Source organism: Castor canadensis, chromosome 15 (genome assembly GCF_047511655.1).
Source record: "Castor canadensis chromosome 15, mCasCan1.hap1v2, whole genome shotgun sequence".
Lineage (NCBI taxonomy): Eukaryota > Metazoa > Chordata > Mammalia > Rodentia > Castoridae > Castor > Castor canadensis.
The window spans coordinates 18,491,787-18,508,918 of NC_133400.1; the positions used below are offsets into that span (position 1 = coordinate 18,491,787).

At 47.1% G+C, this 17,132-nt stretch overlaps 1 protein-coding gene across 4 annotated transcripts in view; it reads left to right on the forward strand.

The window, feature by feature from the left end:
- The window catches only part of Agrp (agouti related neuropeptide), a 21,735-nt gene extending 5,000 nt beyond the window's left edge, over window positions 1-16,735 (forward strand). The window contains exons 1-4 of one of the 4 annotated variants that reach the window (XM_074055839.1): window positions 15,757-15,782; window positions 15,895-16,027; window positions 16,181-16,266; window positions 16,459-16,735. In XM_074055839.1, the coding sequence (XP_073911940.1) occupies window positions 15,898-16,027; window positions 16,181-16,266; window positions 16,459-16,641 (399 nt within the window). In that variant the 5' untranslated portion in view covers window positions 15,757-15,782; window positions 15,895-15,897 and the 3' untranslated portion in view covers window positions 16,642-16,735. Of the gene's footprint in view, window positions 1-15,756; window positions 15,783-15,825; window positions 16,028-16,180; window positions 16,267-16,458 lie in introns of those variants that run through there. The other 3 variants (XM_020171104.2, XM_074055840.1, XR_012441924.1) reach the window with 3 other exon arrangements.
- Window positions 16,736-17,132: the final 397 nt, after the last annotated feature.

A 17,132-nucleotide genomic window follows, 5' to 3' on the forward strand; every position in this document is an offset into this window, starting at 1 on the left:
GCCATACTCAGCCAGATGGCCTGAGTGTGTGAATGTGTGTGTGTGTGTTTGTGAACTTAGAATTTGTGACAGGTATAGGGGGTAGGGTGGGATTGTAGAAATTGTTAATACAACTGAGTGAGGCTAATATCTGAATGAGGGCATGCAACATCTCAGTGGGTGTTTGAAAGGTTGGGTGTATATATGTGTTGTCAAAAGCACCAGTGGAAAAAAATGATTTGCAAATGCATCAGTGAATGAAAGGAAAGTGTTGGCATGTGGATAGTGAATTAACCAGGCTTAAATGAAGTTTGAAAAAAACTTGAGGGGTTCACTAATTCTTATCATCATCATAACAAACAGTAATAATAACCATCACCTTTCAGGATTTACTATGAGTTGTCACCCCTTAGCCTCCCCTCACCTACATGATTCTTAATCAAAATGGAGTCACTTATGCCAAACCCTAACAAATGGAGTCAGAAGACCATAAGGGAGAGGTTCTCATGCACAGATATCCATGACAAAAACTATTATAAGGACTCTCTGAAAATCACAAAATAGCACAAAGGCTACCACAACCTTACACAAAAAAGCATCTACAAGGGTACCTACCCAGCAACTGCTTATTCAACCTTAAACTGATGCCACTTTGATGATGATCTTTATAGCCAAGGAGAATTATTTTAAAACAACTCATGTTACTTTCCTCATTTTACCTTTAAAAATCCTTGTCTTCCTTTGCCTCTCTGGGTCGCCTGTGATTCATCATAGCATGCACATTCTAGTTTATAATTCTCTATATTCCTGAATAAATTTGTTTCTTTAGAAAGCCACATTTGGAAATGTTATTTTAAATTTTAGGTTTATACACTTGTTCTGCCCTGTTCTTGAAACATTTTACCTAGGACATAATTTGCGGGACTCAGTGCAAAATGAAATGCTTTATTCAAAATTACTATGAATTTCAGTATGAAATTAATGAAATAATCCTGAGACCTTTTTGAGACATGGAGCCCCAAGTGATTACATGGATTGCAGGTATCTGAAGCCAGCCCTGCTTTCACTACTGAATCATACCTACATGACTAGTTGATCATTAATGGAGAGATTGCACACACTTGGCCCCAAGCACAGTCTACCCACCTGGAAACTAGTTGTGTACTGCTCTAGGGGGCTGTCCCTGTGCCATGCGATGGGCCATCCCCTGTGTATGTATGTATGTATGTGTGTGTGGTGTGTGTGTGTGTGTGTGTGTGTGTGTGTGTGTGTATAATTAATGTCCTGGGTTCTGAATGCTTCTGACTGATGTCCAACACCCTGGAGGGATCTCTTTTATTGCAATTAAGTCAAACTCTGGGAAGCACAGCTAGATACCCAGCCTGGGGCAATTTGGCACAGGGCTGAGATTTTTTTTCTGGAATCTGTTCAGTAGCCCTGAGAGGAGGACAGAGTTGGAGGGCATAACCATTAATAGAGGAGACCAAATGACAGGCTCTGGGGAAGCTTCCAGAGTGGGGCAGAAGTGAACATGCAAGAGACTGGATGTGGTGACAAATACCTATAGTCCCAGCTACTCAGGAGGTGGAGATCAGAAGGGTAATGGTTCAAGATTAGCCTGGGCAAAAAAGTTAGTGAGATCTCTCCCCCATCTCAACTAACAATCTGGGTATGATTGCACACTTGTAATCATAGTTAAGAGGATCACAACCTGAGGCTGCCCGTAGGGAAAAAGGCAAGACCATGTCTAGAAAATAACAAAAGAGCTGGGGTGTGTGGCTTAAGTAGTAGAAGCTTGAGGCCCTGAGTTCAAACCCCAGTACCATGTACACACACACACACACACACACACACACACACACACACAAGAAAGTGAACATGTAAGCACAAAGGTATGTCCATTTACTTTCTTTCAATTAAAACAAAAACTTTATTTTTATTTATTTTTACTAGAGTATGTTAATTGTGCATATATTGTACACTGATCAGATTAATACCCTCTATTGCTCTCTTTTCCCCATCTCTTCCCCACCCCCCAATTTTTTTTATTATGAAAGCAATGAGCTTCTGCCCAGCAAGCTCCAGGCTCTGAGTTCAAACCACAGTACTGAAAAACAAAAAGAAGAAGGAAGGAAAGAAGGAACAGGGCTGGGCGCTGGGTGACTCATGCCTGTAATCCTAGCTACTCAGGAGGCAGAGATCAGGAGGATCACAGTTTGAAGCCAGCCCGGGCAAATAGTTCGTGAGACCCTATCTCGAAAATATCCCTCACTAAAAGGGCTGGAGAGTGGCTCAAGATGAAGGCTCTGAGTTCAAACCCCAGCACCACAAAAAAAAAAAGTAAAAAAAAAAAGAGAGAGAGAAAGCAAAGTGGGGCTGGGGATGAGCTCAGTCAGTGGTAGATCACTTGCCTAGCATGCAGAAGAACTTGGGTTCAATCCCAAGCACCAGAATCAAAAAAAAAAAAGGAGGGAGGGAGGAAGGAAGGGAGGAAGGTAGGAAGGAAAGAAGACATCCCCAGGACTGCCCATCCAGAGATAGCCTTTTTTTTTTTTTTTCAGTACTGGCGTTTGAACTTGCATCATGCTCACTAAGCAGGTGCTCTGCCAGTCCTTTTTAGGTTGGGTATTTTTGAGATGGGATCCAGCTTTTGTTGCCTGGGCTGATCTTGAATTGAGATCCTCCTGATTTCTGTCTCCCAAGTAGCTAGGATTACAGGTGTGAGCCTTTGGCACTCAGCCCACAGCCCTATGCCCTTTATTGAGTCTCTTTTGGGTTCCTCTTTTATGCTCCTATAGACAAGTGAATATTTACATATTTTTAAAAACTCTTTTATTGGATAGTAATATAGAAAATTGGAAATATCATAATTTTTACTAACTGGGCACACATATCATGTGACTGGCACTAGTTCCCAGAATTCCTCCTTGTGCCTTCTTCTAAGTATTTCTGCCCATGGGTAATTGATCCTGGTTTCTATCAGCATAGATTATTTTTTTACTTCTTTTGGAGGGGCAGATACTGGGCTTTGAACGCAGGGCCTTGTGTTTGCTAGGCACTTGCTCCACCCCTGAGATACATGTCAATCTGCTTTGGTTGTTTTTGAGATGGGATCTTGCTTATTCCCTCCCCCCTCCCGGGCTGTCCTCAAACTGCAATCCTCCCAAATCTCTACCTCTGTACCTGGCCTTATTTTTGCTTTTTAAAAAACATCTTTCTGCTAGGTTTTGGTGGTTTATGCCTGTAAACCTAGCTACTTGGGAGGCTGAGATAGGAAAGATCATGGTTTGAAGCCAACCTAGACATATAGTTCCCAAGACCCCATCTCTAAAAATAACCCGAGCAAAATGGACTGGAGGTGTGGCTCAAGTGGTAGAGTGACTGCTTTGCAAGTATAAAGCTCTGGGTTCAAACTCCAGTCCAACCAAAACAACAACAACAATACCTTTATTAGCTGGACACTGTGGTGTGTACCTGAAGTGCCAGCTACTTGGGAGGCTGAAGCAAAAGGATGTCTTGAGCTCAGAAGCTTGAGATTGGTTTGAGCAACATAGCAAGACCCTGCATTAAAAAAAAAGATCTGGTGTGGTGGTGGTGAACATCTATAATCCCAGCTGTTTGAGAAACTAAGATTCCAGGCCAGCCTGGGCAATTTAGTGAGACCTGTCACAAATAAAATAAAGGATCTAAGGATGTAGTTCAGTGATACAACACTTGCCTACCTTGCTTGAGGTCTTGGGTTCAAAGAAGCAGAAGTCCTAGAAAAAAAGTAGGCTGGGGATGTGGCTAAAGTGGTAGAGTACCTGCCTACCAAGAGCAAGGACCTGTGTTCAAACCCCAGTTCACTGCCACTAAAAAAAAAAAAAAATGTAGCTCAGTGGTAGAGTGCTTGCCTAGCATGTACAAGGCCCTAGGTTTGTTCCTCAGCACTACAAAACAAAAAACAAACAAACAAACCTTTACACAAGTCTTTTTAGCTTTAGCTGCCAAAAGTGTTGAGCCCCTGAGCGCATCAAGTTTTATCTCCCTCTACATAGATCAGTGAAGATCAGTCTCCTGGCTGCCATTCTGACTGATTCTCATTCTGAATTTCCTCACCTTGCTTCTGAATAGTTCTTGCATGGACTCTGCTATTCTGTGATCCTTTCCCCATTCTTCTGAGGAAGATCAGCCCTGTAACAGTATGTCTGGACTGGAGAGAAGAGCCAGCACTGAGCTGTTATCATGAGCTCAGTGAGCACATATCATGTGGGTACAGGAAATGTTACCTGGGCCCCTGTGAAGGACATGGTAGCTGACCAATATTCTAGTAGTATGGAGAACACTCATGCCTGACTTGCTGAGCTTCTCAGAGACACAATCTGCCATAGCAGTTTTGATGGGTCTGCTGAATAATGTTGATCAACATGTTTTCCAAGCTTCTTTTAAAAAAAATTTTTTTTTTCTTTTTGCAGTACTGGGGTTTGAACTCAGGGCCTACGCCTTGAGTTCACCAGCCCTTTTTTGTGATGAGATTTTTTTTTTCCCCCCCTGAGAGAGGGTCTCTCGAACTATTTGCCTGGGCTGGCTTCCTGAATAGCTAGGATTACAGGTGTGAGCCACCGGTGCCTGTCTTCTTCCAAGCTTCTACAAGCAATTCTATTATAATATTAGACCTGTCTACTGGAGAGGTTTCCAAAGTGTGAAGTCCAGTGTCATAGAACAGTGACCTCACCTCCAGAAAGTCTTCTTTACCTGGATTTATATGTCACCCCTTCTCATTCTAGCACTGAAGGACCACTCCTGAACAGCTCTGCAAGTTCTTGTGACAGCTTTGGTTTTTTTAAATTATTGTTATTATTATTGTGGTACTGGGGTTTGAACTTGGGATCTACAGCTTGAGCCACTCCACCAGCCCTTTTTTGTGATGGATTTTTTTGAGATAGAGTCTTGCAAACTATTTGCCTGGGCTGACCTCAAACCGAGATTCTCCTGATCTCTACCCTCCTGAGTAGCTAGGATTATAGGCATGAGCCTGGTGCCTGGCTCTGCTTTGGTTTTAATTCCTTTTTTTCTGCCATCAATCCCAGTGTTTTTCCATTCAGGCCAGAATGGGTTCGGTGGCTATAAGGAATGGCATAGCCAAGAGAGAGAAAAGCAAACACTGTCCTCAAGGAACCTATTTGGATAGAAGACTGTGTTTAGTTTTCAAGCAAGGGGGCCTCTGGGTTCCAAGACAGGTGATGCTAACCACATTTATGAAAGAATTCCTATAAATGGTTCAGGATTCAAAATTCCTGAGGTTGAGGGTTTTCAGGTGCATCTACCCAGATATTTTCATTGAAAATCAAATGGTCTCAACTCTTGCCCCAGCATAGCATGGACTTAGGGGAGGAGACTTTCAAGGAGAGAACTTAGCCACCTTTGAAGATCTGCCACTCTTCACTTGAGTCCTGAACCTGGTGCATCTCTGTTTGTCTTCTAGCTTCATGACATGATGGTCCCCCAACAAACTGCCAAAGGGCTTTAGGACCCTCACACATGGTTTCATTGTGGATAAAGTAATCCAAACATCTCATATTCTGCTTCAATAATTCTAAACAACAGTCAACTGATTCAAGGTGCTCTGACTTCCTCATACTCCAAAATGCCAGGGCCATTGCCCAAGTCAGTTTATCCCCTTCCTCCTAAATCCGGTCCTCATTGCCCCAGTGACTGTCTTAGCATGTCACTGCAACAGCCTGCAGGGACTCTCAGATACCACCTCCCTTCAGTGATGGGGTCCTCCTCACCATGTGACCTGGTAGGTGTTTAATCCCAGAGTTCTACATTTTCTTTTTCTTGGTGGTCCTGGGGTTCAAAGTCTTATACTTGCTAGGCAGGCACTCTACCACTTGAGCCACTCCACTAGCCCCCAGAGTTCTATCTTTTAGGTCTGCTTTCCAGGACCTCTCCTGCTACTGTGTGTCTCATGCAAGTAATTTATTGAGGGAAAGCTCTCCCTAGAAGAGGAATGGAGGAAGTAAAAGACAGCAGGTGAAAACCTGGTAGTGAATGTGCTCTCATCTGGAGGCTAGCCTCAGCCAGATAGTACTGGGGTCTGGAGTGTGAATTACATCACATAGTTGAGGCAAAAGAATGCACTGTTGAACTGCCTCATCAGGTTTTTATTGACTGTGGCCTGCCCCTGGGAAACGTGGGACTAATATCCAAGTAAGAAGGATCTCATTAAGCCAAGGGAAATTTTACAAAGAAGAGGGGAGTTGGGAGCTGTTAGCTGTCAATATAGTCACCATCTGGAAGATGGTGCAATTATCCTGTTCTGAGCGTGAAGGTGGGAGCGACAGGCAAATGGCGAAAGTTCAACAGTGGTAAATGAAAATATACTCCCCAGCTAGAGGGAAAGAATCCTTGAGGGCTGCATCTAATTTTGACTGAGCTGGCTCCTTGCACATTTTTTTTCCCTTGCACATTCTTGCGCCTGCTCAAGCAAGGGTCTCCCTACCTTCACAGCAAGAATTCACTCATACACATTTGAGGAGTCACTGGTTGATCCACCTAAGAGTCAGTTTGCATCTTACGAACATGCAAATGTCTCTCTTAGACTCTGGAAAAGTCGGTGGCACACGCACACACATTGACATTGCTTTTGGGCTCTGAATGCGTTTAGTTTCTTTCAGCCTATGGAGAGTTTGGATCCTGTGGAGTAAAATAAATGGGCCAGCTTTCTTTCAACTACAATGAGTCAGACACAGGCAAACAGGTGACCTTGGACCCAGCATTGCTCCTGTAGCTGGCCCACATTGGTCACTCATGGTTGTGACCTTTCTCTATGGAAGGTGGGAATAATGTTCTGGAAAGAAGCTTCTCACTAAGACTTGAGAAATAGGGCTGGGTGATGGACATCTGTAATCCCAGCTACACAGGAGGCATAATTAGGAGGATTGCAGGCCACAGTCAGCCCTGGGGAAAATGTACAAGACCCTATCTGAAAAATAACTAAAACAAAAAGGACTGGGGCATGGCTCAAATGGTAAAGTGCCTGCCTAACAAGCCCAAGGCCCTGAATTCAAACCCTAGTCCCACACACACACACTGAAGACATGGGAAATATTCCAAACAAGGGGTGGCTGTGAGTTGCTGATGTCAATAGTATGGCATCTGGGCAGAGGGTGCAACTGAAGCTCAGGCAAGAGCCTTGCAGTGCCAAATAAAAGGACAATCCTGGCTAGATAAAAAGGGTTCAGTGGTGTCTCTGTCTCTTTTAAGCTGACTCCTTGTGCATGTTCTGATGGCTCCTGGTCAGATTCCCCTGCTAAACACTTTGTCTTTCCTCAGGCCCTCCTTCTCCCGAAAGCCCATGAGAAATCCCTTCTTGTTCCATAAAGGAAATCATGTCTATTCTTCTTAAATATACCAACAGCTCTCTCCACAGGCTCAGGGAGAGGGATTTTATCTCTGAACTACCTCCCTCCTCTTTGGACATTGCCTTTGAACTCTGGCCCATTCTTAACTCCCACTTCCAGCAGGCAAACAGGTTGGTTTCATGGGAGTATAAGGGACTGCTTCCTTATACTTTAGGGATGCCACAGGTAGAGAGAAGACAGATACTAGAGTCTCCTCAGCCCCATGACCAAGTACAGGCCTAGGAGTGCTTTGATGACAGATGCCAACTAAAGGCCAAAGCTGCTACAGCAACTGCTGGTACTGCCCCAGGCTCCCAACTAGTGTTTGTCACCTGCTGGAACCCTAAAGAACCCCAGTCTCAGGTAAGAGGCTGTAAGGTCCAGGTGGGATTGAACTGGGATGAAGGTTTATGCAGCACAGGATAGCTCTTGCTTCCTCTTCTCTAAGAGCTCTAGGACCTAGCAAAACATGAATCAAACATGGTGAATCTTTCAACTTGATGAGGGCACAGCCAACCATGAGCTGTTCCTGCTGTTGGATTCCCTGCTATGATTGTTTCCAAACCCCGGACACTTGGTTCCTACCCTGATACCTATACTTGATTCACACTTGTCTCATGCTCCCCCTTAAAATGGCTTTTACATGGGCATGTTCCTGACCATTTTTGAAACTCAAACTAAGTGAGCATCCCCTGGAGAGACCATGGCCCACCCACTTTCTACAGACTAGGATATGAAGTCTGACATCTTCAACTGATTGTGAGGATATGGTAAAAAGGGAGACCCTTTAAGCAGCAGTTCCCAGGCATGAAGCCCTCATGCTTTAGCCCAGGACCAACACACAGTGTAAGGAGTTACCTCCAGGAGGAGGTGAGCTGCAAAGCAAGAAGCAAAAGTCTAGAAAACAATGGAAGGGAGGATCAGACAAGATTCTGAAACCAGCTCTGATTTGTCTCCAAAAATGTCACAAACCTTGCAAACTGGTGACAGGATAGCTAGCTGAGAACCATGTATGAGAGCTTCTGATACCCTGTTGGTAAACAGTGTGACACTATTGATGGTTTGGTCTCATCACTGAATGCACAGATGGCAGCCAATATCAGATATCATACCAGGGCAATGTAGTAAGCCACCCCCCCTCCACATGCTGGCCCAGACTAGACCCTGCCCTTGGACTGATGTTCCTCCTCTGTTCCCAGCAGTCTCAGACAGGTGAGGGGACATGAGGAGGTCCAGGCAGGGGAAGTGTCTGGTTCAATTCCCCTGACACCTGCTCCCCTGCTGAGGCATGTAGACCTTTCTGTGGAATGATATTATCATCAGTTTTGTCGCCAGTGCCTTATTCCTTGTTTGCACCCATTCCCCTGTCCCAGGTCTTTGGATTGCTGCTGAGGAAAGATGCGCAGATCCGCCCCCAGAAAGAACTGAGCTGGGGATGAGATGCCATTTTGAATCTTTGCCACACTGCAGGCTCTGTGATAAAAAAAATTGTGGGTTGGGACTACAGACATAATGTGTAGTAACATAACAAGTTTGGAAGGACTTTGGGGGGATGGTGCTTTAACCACATTTGGGACCTCCTTGGTTTGACATAGCCCTTCCCAGCTCATTCCTTTTTCAGACTGTCCTGAGCCAATACGAGGCTCTGGCTGTAAGTGAGGAAGGCATTCTGTGTGCCAGCATATACCCTGGCTGTAAGGGTCAGCTTTCTGACTCCCAGTGTTATCTTCCCTTTGGAATTTGAGGACAGGGTTGCTCAACTCAGTTCTCAGGAGAGCCTGGAAAAAGATATCAGGTCAAATCCCTTGAACTCCACTTATTTATTTTGGCAGCACTGGGGTTTGAACTCAGGGCCTCATGCTTGCTAAACAGGCTCTTTTGCCACTTAAGCCACTCTGCCAGCCCCCATTTTTAAATTTTATTTATTTTTTGGCAGTACTGGGGCCTGAACTCAGGGCCTTGTGCTTGCTAGCCAGGTGATCCCCAACCCTTTTTGCTTTGGTTATTTTTGAGATAGGTCTCACAAGTACTCCAGGGCTGGCCTTGAACTCCTGATCTCTGCCTCTGAAGTAACTAGTATTATTGACCCACTCCAGCTTAGATGAACTCCACTTTTTCTTTTCCTTTTCTATTCTTTCTTTCTTTGGTGGTACTGGGGTTTGAATTCAAGAGCTCATGCTCACTGGGCAAGCACTCTTGAGCCATACCTCCAGCCCTTTTAAGGGCTATTAATGGCAGAAGGGTCATTGTGGTCATTGGGCGAAGTTTCCTGAGATGGTTGCCTAAAGGAGTGTGAAGGGTTGAGTCCTTGGTCTGGGCTGCAGACAGTAGAATTTGGGGAGCCAGTGCCATGGAGCTGTGAGAAGTTGTGGAAGGAGGAGGGGGATACTCAGAAAGAGGTAATGGGTTAGAGTAGGGCACATTCACACTAAGTGTCGTCTCCTGTGCATGAGCACCTGGTGGGTGGCATTCAGACCCCTGAAGATGTGAAGTCTTGCTTCTTGGGACCCCTACTTGACTTTGGTTCAGCTCTGCAAGTTTGGTTGTAAGCTGGTTTGTAGCCAGGTATTCTCAGCTGGACTGTGAGGACTGTGTGCTCTGCACACCCACTGATGGTGAATAGAATTCATCTAGGCATGCTGAAGGTGATGGCTTGGCTCACAGAGAAAGAAGCAGGGGCCTTCCTGGAGTGGCAAGACTGAGTCATCTCCAAGGTGAGGGTCAACCAGACCAGTTTCATGGAGTTCCATGAGACCCAAATTGTTTGTGTTCCATCTCCAGCCCTCACTCAGTCCTGCTCTTTTCACCCTAGACCCTCAGTAAGTCCTAAGTATCTTTGCCAGGCTCTAGCACACAATAGACACTCAATAAATATTTCATGGATGAAGGAATGAGTCTACCTATTCATTAGTTTCCAAGGACCAGTACCTATTTGGTGTCCCCCAAGGCCGAGGTGATCCTCTGCCTGTGACACCCCAGTAGTCCTTCCCCACTCCTTGGATCCCAGGTCTTAGTTACAGTCTTGTGCAAAGAGGGTGTTGGAGTTTGGAGTTAGAAACAATAACAGGGATTCTCAAAGCTCAGCCACATCAGTCACCTGTTAAAACTCTGGCAGCTGGGCCTAAACCCCAGGAGTTTATGATTCCTTAAGTCCAGTCAGGACCAAATTGACATTCTCATAAGTTCCTAGGTCAGGCTGCTACTGCCAGTAGCAGTAGACACACAGGAAACAGGCTCTTTGGGTGTGCCGTGTCCTCGGCCTTACCTCTTTAGTGATTTGCTGGATGGAGTGTCCACAGATAGTATTTGACCTGAGATGCCTGGGCCTAAACTCATTCTAGAAGTGGTCTGAAATGCCAGGAGTTAGCAGTCCCCCTATAGCCCTCCAGGAGGGATGAGAAGGGGTTGCTTTAGATATCCTTCAGCTTCTTCTTGCCTCAGGAGGAGCCCCTGGTATGGTATTCTGCACCATACCCCAGGGCTCTCAAACCCCACTGCATGTAGGGACAGCCTGGGAAGGATAAGAGGATAACCCTCATCCAGTGGGGAATCCTCGGCCCTCCTCCCTTCTCTTTACTGCAGTAGGAAGAGGTCCCACCTTCTAGGGTCAAGGGAGAGGCTCCTGGAGATGGGGGTTCCCTTTGCCAGCTCTAGGGAGTAAGTCTCAGCCAGGGTTGCCACACTTAACAGTGTGCTGAATCCCTTGAGCCCAACCAAGAAGTTGAGGGTATGGATCAGTGGAGGTTGGGAGTTGTGCTGCTGGAAACCACAGGGGCCATTAGGATTCCAGTCATAACACTGCAAAAGCAGTCCTAGAAGTTCTTTCTTCCTCTTGAAAAGCTCCTGCCATCTTTAGGAACCCCCTATAAATATCTTGCCAGGGAACCAAGTTCTCCCAGAGGTCTCATGGATCATAAATGTATTCCAGGGACACCATAAACTCTTAGAAAATCTCAGGGAGTTAGTGTGTTTGGGCACTATTCCAAATAAAACTGGGAATGGCTATTGGTGTATGCCCTGAGTTCAAGAAAGAAAATGAGGAGAGATTTTTTTTTTCAGTACTGGGGTTTGAACTCAGGGCTTCATGCTTGCTAGGTAGCTCTACCACTTGAGCCACTCCGCCAGCCTTTTTTTGTGATAGGTTTTTTGAGATAGGGTCTTGCGAACTATCAGCCCTGGCTGGCTTCAAACTGCGATCCTCCTGATTTTAGCCTCCTGAGCAGCTAGGATTACAGGCATGAGCCACCAGCACCTGGCTTAGAAGGTCTCTCTTTAAAACTAGTAGTAGAAATAGCCTCAGAACACCCCTAAAGGACAAGGTAAGGGGTACCTCCCTTTGGGGATACTATGTATCCTATACTATAAACATTTTTTTTTCACGGTACTGGGGTTTGAACTCAGGGCCTTCACCTTGAGCCACTCCACCAATTTTTTGTGATAGGGTTTTTTGACATAGGGTTTTGTGAACCATTTGCCCAGGCTGGCTTGAACTGTGATCCTCCTGACCTCTGCCTCCTGAGTAGCTAGGATTACAGGCGTGAGCCACCGGTGCCTGGTTACTATAAACTCGTAAGAGGTCATTTGTTGTTAGAACAGATTCTATTTTATGAACTTCTAATAAAGGAAAAAGAGAAAAAAATGTGCTTCGTTGAGGTACAGTGTACAGTATCATGTACAAGTCTTTACTTTGTGTGTGTGTGTGTATGTGTGTGTGTGTGTGTGTGTGTGTGTGTTGCTGGAAATCAAACCCGGGGCTTCACATGTGTTAAGCAAGACCTGTACCACTGAGCTACATCCCCAGCCCCAAATGTACAAATCTTATATAAGTCCTTTAATAAAAATGTTCATGTGTAGGTACATGTGTAACCACCTCCCCTAGGGGACAAAGTAGGAACAGCACCATTGGGGGTGAGATGTATCCTGCAATAGGGAAAAGAAAAGTCTCTGGCACAGAGCATCTACACTGTTCCCTTTCTCCTCTCTGGAGTCAGAGCCCCAGCCTCATCTGGTAGGCTCTGTAGCTCCCAAGTCTCCCAAATCCTTGTTGTTTGTGTTTTGTTTTGTTTTGTTGGTACTGAAGTGGACAAGGGTCTCACACTTGCTAGGCAGGCACACTGCTACTTGAACCGCCCTGCCAGCCCTTTTTTGCATTGGGTATCTTCAAGATAGGGTCTCTCAAACAATTTGCCCAGGCTGGCTTTGAACTGCTATCCTCTTAATCTCTACCTCCTGAGACATGGTTGTGCTAACTTTTTTCTTGTTCAGGAAGGCCTCAAACATTGATATTCCAGATTCTTGCCTCTTGAGTAACTAGGATTATAGTCATGAACCACTGCGCCTGGCTGAAACTTTCAGTTGAAACAAAATTGATAAATCAGCCAGTTGCTGGTTACCCGCCTGTAATCCTAGCTAGTCAGCAGGCAGAGATCAGGAGGATTATGGTTGGAAGCCAACCCGGGCAAATAGTTCACGAGACCCTATCTCGAAAACACCCAATACAAAAGAGGGTTGGTGGAGTGGCTCAAAATGTAGGCCCTGAGTTCAAATCCCAGTACTGCCAAAAAAAATTGATACAGATGTAACTATGTATACATAGACAGCTATGACAAGAAACCCATAGGCAATGTTTTGAGCAAATTCAGTGGGGCAGGGAAGCTGGATGACACAGCACTGGAGGGCAAAAGGGGGCTAGAGAAGGGCTGGCAGAGTGGCTAAAGTGGTAAGAGTGCCTGCCTATCAAGTGTGAAACCCTGCGTTCAAATCCCACTGCTACCAAAAAAAATTTTTGGGGGGGCTGGGTGCTAGTGGCTCATGTTTCAAAGCCATCCCCTGCAAATAGTTCATGAGACCCTATCTCAAAAAAGGGCTGGTGGAGAGGCTCAAGGTATAGGTTCTGAATTCAAACTCCAGTAGCACAAAAAAAGGGAGTGACAGAGTAGGAAAGAATATAAACAAATATTTATTTCCTCTGGACTCTAATTGAATTTATAGGTAGAGTGAGTGATTCTGGGTTCCTGTGACTATGGTCTGAGTGAGTGCACACTGACAGTAGTTATTCAATGTGACAGGGGCTATAGATGTTTGCTGATTGACTCACTGATTGAAACAACTCTGGAGAGCACCCTTGGGAGGTAGCTATCTCTGGCTCCAGGCAAAAGAGTCTATTGACTATTTACTAGGCTGGGGCCTTTGGGCAGGAACTAGGTTTGGGGCACAGCATGTGTGGTAAACAGTGTGCCAATTACAAGTCTCAGGAATTTATACTGTCTCTTGCTGGGCACTCCTCAACTCCTACTCAAGTTTCATGACTGAGTAAAGGTCTCCTCCCTCAAGAAGCCTTCCCTAGCCAACTCTCTGCCCACCTTCAACTAGGGTAGGTACCCAAACAGGCCCAACAGGCCCTGGAGCATTCCTCTATCAAAGAATTTATCCCACTGCAGGTACTAGGGTTTGAACTCAGGACTTTGAACTTAACGGGGCAAGGGCTCTACTACTTGAGCCAGTCTTTCTTTAATTTTATTTTTGAGATAGGATCTCACAATGTAGCCCTGTCTAGCCTCTAACTTGAGATTCTCCTGCCTCGGCATCCCAAATGCTGAGATTACAGGTGTAATGCCCAGGTTGAGATAGTTGACTGCCATCTTGGCAGGAGGCCCCACTCCAGACATGAAGAGCTGTCCTTCAGATGGATATTGAGCAGGCCCAGCCAGGTGCCCACAGCTTCCACCTCAACTCACGGGGGCACTTTTTCAATCCACATGCCATTCTTTGCTCCCCACCTTTTCAGTCAGAATCTCCAGGGATGAAGCCAGGGCACAAGAATTTGGGGGAAAGTGCTTCATGTATATTTGATGTATTAATCTTTTTGAGCCCCAAGTGACTAAACCAAGATGGAAGCACACTTGGGTGTCTAAGACCTGCAATCCAGCCTTTTCTTTCTAGAGAAAAGAAAGCCCTGAAGTGGTCTATCAGGCCTGGCATTGACTTTTCTCTCCCAGAGGCAATGGCCTCAACGCCAGGTCTACTGTGTGACAGTCACCACACTACCAACACTATTCTCAGGCCCTTTGTCTAAAGGACTCAGTGAGTACCTCCTCAGAGAGGCTTTCCCTGATTTTTCAATGCCCCCTCTCATTTAGGCATTAGAAAGTGGCCCTCTGAGCTCTAAGGAGTTACCCTGAGCCAACTATAGGAGGGCCCAATGCCAGCCTGATCCCAGAACAACACCAGTGCCTGTATGGAGGAAGCTTGCATAGGTCTACCCTTCTGCACAGTGCCTCCTCTCCATTAAGGCTGTACACAAACTCCAATTTTTGGTCTTGACCCCAGACAAAGGTTGCCAGATGGCAACCTATGGTTTCCATCCACCGCTGGGAGTATTTCCTCAGGCATCCTCTTGGTGGAATAGCCTGTGTAGACCTGGGCTGCAAACCCTGACAGCCTCTTCTTGGGCCAACCTTTGTGCACTGGGGCCTCCAAGCTGATTCAGCTTGCATCTCTTTCCCAGATGGGCACCTGTGTGACAAAAATTCCTCCAAAGGCATGAGGGGAAGCAGGGGCAGGTGAGGCCTTGTGTGTACTGCCATGTCCACAGAGGGGAAGTTCTCACTGCAGCCTGGAATTGATGAGACCAGGCGTGGGCAGAGGTCTAACACACAGGGCGGAAGGGAGCAGCCATTAGCATTAATGAGGCAAGCGGCTTGAAAGCTTTTTACTCTGAAGCTGCTTGCCCACCCAGGGAACAGTATGTTCTGTTCCCTTGGCTTCCAGTAACCCTAGGCAGAAAAGGGTGTAGGGACAGGAGTAGGAGTGGGGGTCTTGAAGAAGCCTAGAGAGAGAAGAGGGAGAGGAAGCAGGGCCAGGGTCAAGAGGGCCTGTTTTTGGTTAAGAGGGTTTTTCTCCACTTCTTTCCCTGCAAAGAAACCCAAGGTCTGGTTTCTCACCCTACCCCTGCCCCACAGTGACTACTGGCCCATCACTCTGTTCAATGCCCTTGACCCAAGTTCCTGGAAGCAAAGGAAACAACATGCCACGTAGGGGCTGAGTGAGCATCTCCGGGGCCAGAAATTAAATTAAGCTCTCGGGGCCGCCTGCCTTGTTACTGCTAATGGCTCCAGCCTGACCCATCTCCTAATCCTGGTGCTGTGGAAATTTTGGGATCTTTGATATCCTATCTTGTTCCCAAACTCTGATTGGTTCCAGGAGGTCTCATCCCAAATTGGAGATGGGTAGCCCTCTAGTAGAGCACCCAAAGGCTCAGGCCCCAGGGAGTCAGCCTGAATGGTGCCCCCACCCTCCAGGGAGGGCCCCTCATGCCTTCCTGCAGGAAGCAGTCACATGCAGGCCCTTTATTAGACACTGCCATATAAGCTGAGGGCACAGTTGGCCCAGAACTCTATCAAGGACCAGCAAGCAAAGGTAAGCTCTTAGGTTGGTCAGGGTCTCCTGCTCTCTGGGGGCCTTTCTGGGCACCTAGAGGGTACTCCAAGGATGAGGAATGACTAAGTGGTGGGTTTTCCTGCTGAGCCAGGCCATGCTGACTGCTGTGCTGCTTACCTGTGCCCTGTTGCTGGCATTGCCTGCCATGCAGGGTGCTCAGATGGGCTTGGCACCCTTGGAGGGCATCAGAAAGCCTGACCAGGCCCTGTTCCCAGAGTTCCCAGGTCAGTATGGGCAGGGGTAGGTCTGGGTGGGGCCTGGCCATTTGCTGGCAACAAACCACTGCCTGGTATAAGACTTTCCCTCTTCCCAATCCCAACCCTGGGAGGTGGGTATCTTGTGCATAGTAGGTCCTGCTCTCACATCCTCTGTCCTAGGCCTAGGCCTGCGAGCCCAGCTGAAGAGCACAGCTGCAGATCAGGCAGGAGCTGCTCTGCTGCAAAAGGCAGAAGCTCTGGCAGAGGTAACTACTGCTCAGGGAAAGTGATAAGGTGGCAGGCAGGGGGCATCGGTACCATTACTATCCTCTCTCCACTCAACCTCCAGACCACCTCTCCCCATGCTCCACCGCCATCCTTCCAGGATTGGGGCTGGTGAGGGTCTGAATGGGCCTTCGGAGCCCCGTGACCATGTTCCTGCTTCCCTACCAATGCAGGTGCTAGACCCACAGAACCGCGAGTCTCGCTCTCCGCGCCGCTGCGTACGGCTGCACGAGTCCTGCCTGGGACAGCAGGTACCGTGCTGCGACCCTTGCGCCACATGCTACTGCCGCTTCTTCAACGCCTTCTGCTACTGTCGGAAGCTGGGTACAGCCGCGAACCCCTGCAGCCGCACCTAACCTGCGCACGGCGCGGCAGAGGAGCACAAATAAAGGATGGGACCAATCCCAAAGCTGTGGTTATTTCGAACGTGGTCATTAAAGGGGGATTGGGTTCGTGGTAGGGGTGATGGTGGTGGGATGTCGCCAAACCAAGAAACTACACACGCCCTTACTCCTGACCCACATACACGTGCGCTTGTAGGACAACAGACACCTTTGGGGGAAAGAGAGCCGCACTTCAGCCCTTGAGAATCTGGCGCAACAAATGCGGGGTGTGTGGGGGGGTGGGGGGTGGGGGTGGGGAGTCCCAACTCGGCACAGGTACTTAGGTCCCAGCTAGCGAATAAGCAATTAGAATCCAAGGCCTCCAGACCGCAGGGTCACAATTGCGGCTAATTGTGACCTCCAGCAAAGCCCGACCCTCACTGAGCCTCAGTTCCCTTATCGGGGCAGGGGTAGGAAAAGGCTGCCTCAACAGTGCGAAATCTTCCCAACCCTAAGAAACACTC